The 8288-nt window shown below is 40.8% G+C and overlaps 1 protein-coding gene across 1 annotated transcript in view; it reads right to left on the bottom strand.

Moving 5' to 3' along the window:
- The window catches only part of ZCCHC14 (zinc finger, CCHC domain containing 14), a 46919-nt gene that overhangs the window by 38291 nt on the left and 340 nt on the right, over positions 1-8288 (bottom strand). The window contains exon 1 of the mRNA XM_010076782.1: positions 8043-8288. This exon is cut by the window's right edge and continues 340 nt beyond it. Within this exon, the coding sequence (XP_010075084.1) occupies positions 8043-8192 (150 nt within the window). The 5' untranslated portion in view covers positions 8193-8288. The remainder of the gene's footprint in view (positions 1-8042) is intronic.

The raw sequence follows: 8288 nt of genomic DNA, 5'->3' as shown, positions 1-8288 counted from the left end.
GCCAGAAACAAGAGCAACGAATGCAAGGACTCAAAATCTACCAGGACTACAAAACCAGGAGAAGCAAGACTGAGCAAAAGTCTTCCTCCTAGTAGCAAGAAGCCATTACTCTGCCCAGCTGCTTGTGAAACCATAGCCTCAGGCAGGAGTTCTGCATTTACTTATGTATGCAAATACTTGACTGTTAGGAAGAACAAAATTAAAACCAACTCCTTTTGAAGATTTGAGTTCTTCCGCAAGGATGTTTAAGGAACACTCAAACACATCCAACTTTTCACATACCTAGTCAAGTCCTCAACACTGTTCAACACTAAAACTTACATGTGGTTAGTTGCTTTGTTGGACTGGGGCATGAACACAACTGGAAGTGTCTGGTTTGTGTTAGAAGTCCATGCAGTTCTAACAGCCAGGTCCTACCAAAAAAGATGTAAGCACCAGGTGCCATCAAGTCAGGTGTGTCCATGTTTATCAACAGCTACAAAAGGTCCGCCAGCCATTCTTGTAGGAAATTGGTAAGAAGCTATCCATCTTTAAACACAGAGGGGGAAGAGGCAATTCACAGCGAAACAGGATAATAGATCAGATGCTTTTGTCCTGTGGGACTATTACTGGAACGAAATGAGGCGTGCAGTACTTCAATGCTATGGGACAATCCCACACCTGCTACAAGGCTCCGTTATAAATTCAGCAGAGCAGATGGACCAAAAAAGTCTGGGTTATATTTTACAGACTAAGTCATTTCCACTAAAAATCCTTTGCTTGAAGAATTATGAATACTTTGTTAATACTAGGAAAATAAACATACCATAGAGTAACTAGACTTTAATTACATTACAGTGCGCGGTTGCCATTCAGGACAGCCAGCCAAAAGCAGCATTTCAAAACAGCCAGCAGCTCAAGTTTGTGCAGAGACATGCACTCATCCCATAAGCCAAGCAAGTGAAGCTGTGCTCTGCAAAGTTTCAGAATTGTTTAATATTAGCTAACAGTGTTTTCTGCCACCACTAGAGTCTCCAACAGTTAACCACAGGAGCTTGCCAAGCAGGCAGAACACCTGGGATTTCCCACTGAAAAGATACACTGAGCGAAAATTTGAACCCTAAAGCAAAAAACTCTCCATAAAAAGGCAACAGAAAAAAAAGTATTAATACAATAAGCTACAAAACAACAGCTTGTTTCATCTACCTGATCTTTCATGATTTACTGTAGCTTTCTGGACAGGCTGCAGGTGCAACCAGTTCTCTTCTCTATCCCTCACTGATGTACAAGCATGTTCTATTTCTTCACCTGAATGCTACATAGAGCTAAAAGCACAGCTGCCAGAAGGGAAGATTACCTTACAGCTCCCAAAAGAATTCAAACTGTAGCATAGTCCTATCTGCTATACAAGCCTTTAGCCCTTAATGACATCTGCCTTTAAAACGTTAATATTATGCTGACTTCAGAGCTCCCATCCTTATGTTGCCAGCATGTGGGTGGGAAATCGCCCCATGGGGCCAGTACCTACATTTGGGAGGTAGAAGGACAGCCAGAAAAGCAGCTGTAAGATTTGCTGAAGTATAATCCAAGCAATGATACCATAAGCCTTTCTCTGGTAGAATGGTTCATTGCCACTCTGGTCTCTTCTGTAACGATTCACAAATTAACAAAGTCGGCAGAAGTTATCTGACAAGTCACAAATTCACCAAATTCTATTTCTCCCCCTTCCTCTCCTCAATAACCACTTAAATAATGGCTTGAGTGCAATAAAACTACTTATGGTAGAAAAAATAGGACACTGGAAAAGAATTTATAGTATGCATGAGAAATGTTCACTTGCACTGTTTATCATAACTTGTCAGGCCTTTAATTAAAATTAATATCTTACTCATAGCTAATTGATCTTATTATTCACTTCAGCTATTTACAAAAAACCTGAAACCTATATTGGCCAGAACACCTATTAAAAAGTTTATCCTTTCCAATGTTTATTATTGGATAATCATAACAATGGGACCAAAGGAAAAATTCTATTTTAGTATGAGGCAAGAGCAAGGAATTTAGATGGTTGCTCATTACAAAACTCCCAGAAAGCCCCAGATCTGGACCATATCGATATCTCTTTGCTAGGTTTAATACCCATTTCAAATCTAAGTAGGGAACAACTTCAATTCAACTTGCTCCAATTCTTTTGCCAAAGAGTCAAGTCAAATTCTAGTTTAACCATAACAATGGTTCTCATTTTGACAGAGAAATTAGACCTAGCGTTTCTGTAATAAGATCCTGGGGATTCACAGAAACTCTTACTATATTCTCAGGAATAACATACCCATCTTTGCCTTTTTTTTAAGGGAAAAAGTGTTAAAGAGCAAGTAGTAAAACAGACACTGCATTATTTGAATATAGAAGATGACTATACACGTCCCTTTACCAGAACACCCTTAAGAGAAAGGCATCACAGGTACTGCACCACTGAGAAGGCTGGAGAGGAATCAGAGCCCTAGAAAGCGGCAGTTCTGTACCTAATATTTGGCTAAAAGATGACAGGATCTCACTTTTAGCAATTCAAACATTTTTAAAAACCCACACTAAACCAAAGGGTTAAATCTAAACAAGGATGCTGTTCAGTACCTTTGAATTTTTTGTTAGGTGTGGTGGACTCCTGCAGGCTCTGCTTTTCCAGGTAGGATCTGCATACAGCTTATACACCGATGCAATTAAAAGACAGTTTGAAGTCTGGTACAGTTCAAAATGTCCAACACCTTACAACAGGCATTTTTACTCCAAAGGAGACACGGCCTGCTTCAATGTTGATTAACTGACAATTAACAGTTACAAGGTAATTAGTAGAAAAAAGTAAATTAAAAAATTGAAGTGGAACACTCTTAAAAACTTCATTCAGCCTGTGCAAAAAAATGGGAAAACAGTTCACGGAAAAAACAACATCATTATTAGCTCAACACAAATTTTTTGGCTGCTGTGCCCCTGGTGTTTGGATGTACAGTCCATTTCCCAAGCAAACCAATTTAGGTTCTTAAATTCAAGTTCATCACATAACACATGATTAGGCAAAGTGAGTTTGGTGGTAATTAATACTGTAACTACATGAGACTGCTGTCTTTCAAGGATCCCTTTACATGTTAAACTCATTTGCAGGTTTGAGGCTGAACCATTTCAGAGTCACAAAAACTTTGAAACAAGATTATCAGTAAGAAATGAGCCAGAACTGAAAGCCTCTTAAGTGCAACATCAACAGGCGTGTGTAATCCTTGTTGCCTCGAGTTCCCAGAACACCAAAAGGACTTGCAAAGATTGGCACATGTCACCACCTGGAAGCCACAAGACCTGCCCCTACAGCTCCTGAGGTTGGTTTCACGTTGTTTTTGAAAATCAGATCATTCCTGAGATAGCAACTACTGATATCAGTGAGTAAACACCTCTAATCTAACCAGCAACTGCTATTAAGATGGCAATCTACTAAAGCTATGAAATACCTTCAATGGGTTAGGAGGCTAAAAAAAAAAAAGGGTTTTCATGATTTATTCTATCCCTACAAAGCTAACATAAAAGCCAAAGGCAGCTGACACAGATCCCTTAATAGCCAGGTTGCTTACTCTGTGAAGGCTTAAGGACTCCATTTCAACCCAACAAGCAACTTTTTTCCAACTCAGCATTCCATAGATGAAATAAAAATCTCTGAAGTTACATACCCCAATCACCTGTAGCAAGTGGTGCAGAAAGGTGAATGTATCTGAACACCAGCTCTGCACAGCTCCCAGTACATAGCCTTTAGTCATTTCTAAGTTTTAGATGAGCCTATGGAATTAGCACGGGTGAAAAATAGCCCCTTATGCTATAAACCTGGAATAGCTATTGGTGCAGTATTTGGAAGATGACTAGGCAAGAGCCCTTCTTCCCATTCACAAGATATCAACCTGGAACAGGCACATAACTACAGTGTCACTGCCTCTTATCTCCTTTCAGCTGCAAACAAACCGCAGTCAGACCTATTTCTGCCCCTGGCTCTGCAGCTGAAGCCACACAAGATCATGGTACCAACTGCGCTGAAGAGCTCTCGACAGTCAGCATCACCTTATTTCCCTGATTTTACACCATGATCTCAATGAAGAGATGAAACAACTCCAAGAAATACAAGGCAACAGATTCATTAATAACTTGTCTAGTTCTGGAAGTGATGTCCTCAGGGTTATAACATGTGTAGGCTTCTTGAGAGAAAAAGTTAGCCCACGCAGAGATTCACATTATGCCTAGATGAGTGCCACTGTCCAAGTAGGTCCTGGTACAAGACCTAAGCCTGAGGGGTTCTGCAAAGACAGCACCACTTCAACCTCAAAGCAACCAAGAAGGAATAAAAACATTTAAGTTTTCACCTACAGCAAAAAGATGTTCATGGTCACGAGTTGTACACAATAGCACTCTGAATGGGGCTCCAAGATGCTGGGAGACAGTTTTAGACATTTCTCCTTTCTCTGTGGGTCACAAATTTGCCTTTCAAATAGGATACAACATGCATAGCTGGAGACATTTGGCTACTGGTTTTCACCTGCCCTGATCCTTCCAGCTCCACCTCCTCTACAAAGAGCTGCAAACTGCATCTCTAAGCACTACACATCAGTTCAGAAATGAGTCTTCAGATGCTAAGCTCTGAGTGCTGGCCAGAAACCCATTCTATCTCCTTTGGGGCAAAGGTATAAAAGACAGCTGAAGGTGCAAAACCAGCCTGAAACCTCAGTTGCATCATTTGCAGTCAAGAATAAGCCCATTATGGGTAATCCCAAAAGTTTTTAAAGACCCAATTCTTTACATATATGCCTGGGCTTCATCTAAAGACATTTTGCACTGTTTGTTTTTAAAAACCATGCAGCCACGTTAGATTTTATGCCTACAAGAAAAAAGTTTGAAGAATCAACAACTCAAGTCCTGCAAGTGCTGGCACCATTCAAAACCAGAAGAAAATACATGACACGCCAAGGGGCAGAAATGATCATCTTTAGAGATACTAAGGCAAAAGTCTACTGTAGAGAGGGCAGTGCTCTCCCTGCTCAGGGCAAGGAAACTTAACGTTCACTTTGCACTATCAAGTAGAAACCATGAATCTAGTAACTACTGACCTACTTTAAACCAGCCACAGCCACCTTCTCCCGTAAAGTTAAGATTCATATAATCCAAGAATAATCTTGAAAAGCACAAATTAAAGCAAAAAGATACTGGCAGATGTTTTGAGCCTCCCTGTAGTCAGCAATCGCAGCAAACATCAAAAGACAACAGCAAAGAGCAGTGGTTCGCATCACCAACCAACTTCAATTGCATTCACCTACCCCAAAGCAACTTGAAGAATCATGAGATGTTTACAGTAATCTTGTATCAACCGTTCAGTCTTTTCACTATCGTACACAATTTATTTTGAGAGATTTTGCTGTAAGATGTGAAAGAGACAGGAGGTGGAAAGAAGCATTGCAAGCTCAAATCCTCTGGAAAAAAGCTGTAGCTACTATCAAGTTGGGTCATATTTTAATAGAACTAAGCAGAAGCAGCACATTTCCATTTGTTTCTGCAAAGAGAACAAAGAGCACGGTTCAACTTTTTTTGTTGCATTTCCTTGAATAAACAAGTTATATGTAAATCATCAGGAATTAAGGGACCTCTAGTTATACAGAAAACCAGGTAGTCACAGAAGTGTTAGCCCCTATTCCCACACTCGGAGAAGGGAAAGGCTGAAGGATAACTAGCCCTGTTCACAAAGGGCTCCCTATTTGCATGCCATCACACATCCACTCCATTCCAGCTTCCAAAAGTCTCTCAGGACTTCAAATGGTGACCACTTCTCCAGCTCATTTTCTAAGGATGAGCTCAGAGAGGTTCGCACTTGAGAACTTAGGAGCAGCATTCACACAATTCAACACACAGCCCTGACTTCAAGTACCAGCTTAGCGTAGCCCAAGCTGTAGTAAAGCAACAAGAGTGATGAGAAAGTGCTGGCTCTGGGAAAGAAATTCTCCTCCAATTCTGAAGAGGATGAAGAACGCAGACTCTTGGCAGGCAGCGGCCCAGCGCAGCTCACTTTCTCTTGACATCGGCTTTTTTTTTTTCTAGGTGATGTTACAACACAAGTATTGTCACAACATAACTTGGTAACATCACAAGATCTAAGTCCACAGTGTTGGAATTTATTTGGGCATATTTAAACAGGGCTGAATGGAGAAAGACACTTTTTTCCACTTGCTTCATCCAACTCCTGCTTCAAGCCAACTGCTTACTCTAAAAGTACCAAAGTTACCCAGCTATCAACACAGAAAAAACTGAACAATCTTAAAAAAGGAAATCAGCATCTGTTCAAACAAAATGCATATTCAAGAGACTGTGAAAGCAAAGTCACCTTTTTTGTTCCCTCTCAACTGTTCTGTACTTAACCACCAGTATTCTTCAACACCAACTTTTTTTAAAAATGCATTTTTAAAGAGACAACCCTTCAATGAGTTCAGAAGTAAAAAAAACAAACCAATAAAGACTGTCCTGTATGCTTTATTGCTGGCACAAAAAATGGTAGGACGGATTCCCCATCCATCTTAGATTGACATAAATAGTGCCGGAGTTTTTCAGCTACATAAATTGTGCACTATTTGTGAAGCCTTGAAAGCGTGTTCTAAAAAATGTTCCTGCCTGCATAATTTTGTCTTTTTTTGCTCATCTTATTTTGGGAAAACTTGTATATGATTTACAGTCTTTCCTTTCAAATCTGGGGTCCATGCATCTTTTGAATAAGGGAAGTTTCAAGTAGTTAAGTATCTGAAAGGAAGCTTTCTCTGGTTTTAATTATACCCTACGTTCTGTGTGAAATATTCTTTCCATCTATATTTTATTCATGTAAAGGTTTAAACTGAATAAAGAGGCATTCCCATACCCTGTTCTTTCCCCTTAAAACAAAATGTCAGGAACAAGCACTGTTTAAAAACTCAGGAAGGGAGGATTAACAGACATGTGAAGTTTAATAATACTCATTAAATTTTACAAGTAAAGCAGCAGCATTCAAAGAAACATGAGATTGGAAGGAAATTTGTATTCAGGGGAAGACCAAGCACAGATTTCTGTCTCAGTCCAAAATTCAATGCTCAACTTAATGGAATCTGTACTGAGCCCTCAGAAACAGCTATATTTAGGATACTGCTCCAATATAGGAATTTCCATAGCCTTTAGGTACACACCATCCTTCCCAACAGAAGGTGAACGTGGCCATTTGCTGACAGAGTCCCTGCATCCTCAAAAGCTACAGCCTGTTACCTGATCACACACACCCACTTCGCTGGTACTTAGTCTGAACTTGCAATCAGGTTAAATTCAGACAAGACAGTCTGACTCCTTAATTTGTAGCAGGCTAAGAGCACTTCTGCAGTCAGTAACATATAATACATAATTACGAACAGCACCTCTTAAAATGTTACTGTCTAGCTTAATTGCAGGCAATTGAATGAAGGAACACCACGTTAATGACGGTGAACCACTGACACCAGGATCAAAACTCCAGAGACTCAGGGTGACAGGCAACCGCAACATTTCTTGACATTTAGTATCAGAAACACAAAATGTTTGCCATCACACCCATCTAAACAAAACTCAGGCTCACCAAGATGCCTTCGCTCCTGGACAGCTACTCTCAAAACTGATCCTCCTTTCCAGCTTCTTCCAGGGAAACTTTTGAATAGATGCTTGGTCCCAAATGCAAAGACATTACATGTTTGTTTCCCTTACTAAATCACTGGTCTTCCACGCCACTGGTGGGACTGTCCCCTCACTAGATGTACTGCCAGAAACAATCAGTTAAGGTTTATGCTGCTGCCTGTTGATCTCCTGGTGAACCTCTTCTCATTTAAATGTCATGACCCTGTAAAAACTCCATCTTCAACCATCCCCATCATCAACCAAGTGATCTCTGCCAGTCATCACTAGAATGCCCATACTAAAAGAAAGGTTTAAAAAAATCACAGCAGACACAACCCAGTGCCCAGCAGCACGGCCATTATGGTGTGCAAAAGTAGGATACCCACCTTATGGCAGCCCGGATAGGTTGCCATGGTGTTGAGGGTCGAGGTGCTGGGATTCTTGCTGGTGCTGGCCATGATGTTCTGGATCTGGGTGAGCTCTTGCCTCAGCACCTGCTTCTGGTGGAAGCTGAAAGCGGGGTGGTTGGATGCCATGGTGAAGAGCAACAGGAACTCATCCCCCGTGCGGCCCTCGTTGAGTTGCAGCCCGTAGTTGTTGATGACCGAATCGATGTGGGTGAGGGTCCGGAA

This window comes from Pterocles gutturalis, unplaced genomic scaffold (assembly GCF_000699245.1).
Source record: "Pterocles gutturalis isolate BGI_N339 unplaced genomic scaffold, ASM69924v1 scaffold3883, whole genome shotgun sequence".
Classification (NCBI taxonomy): domain Eukaryota; kingdom Metazoa; phylum Chordata; class Aves; order Pterocliformes; family Pteroclidae; genus Pterocles; species Pterocles gutturalis.
The sequence above is the reverse complement of the archived record's forward strand: the minus strand, read 5'-3'. Positions and strand labels throughout refer to the sequence as shown.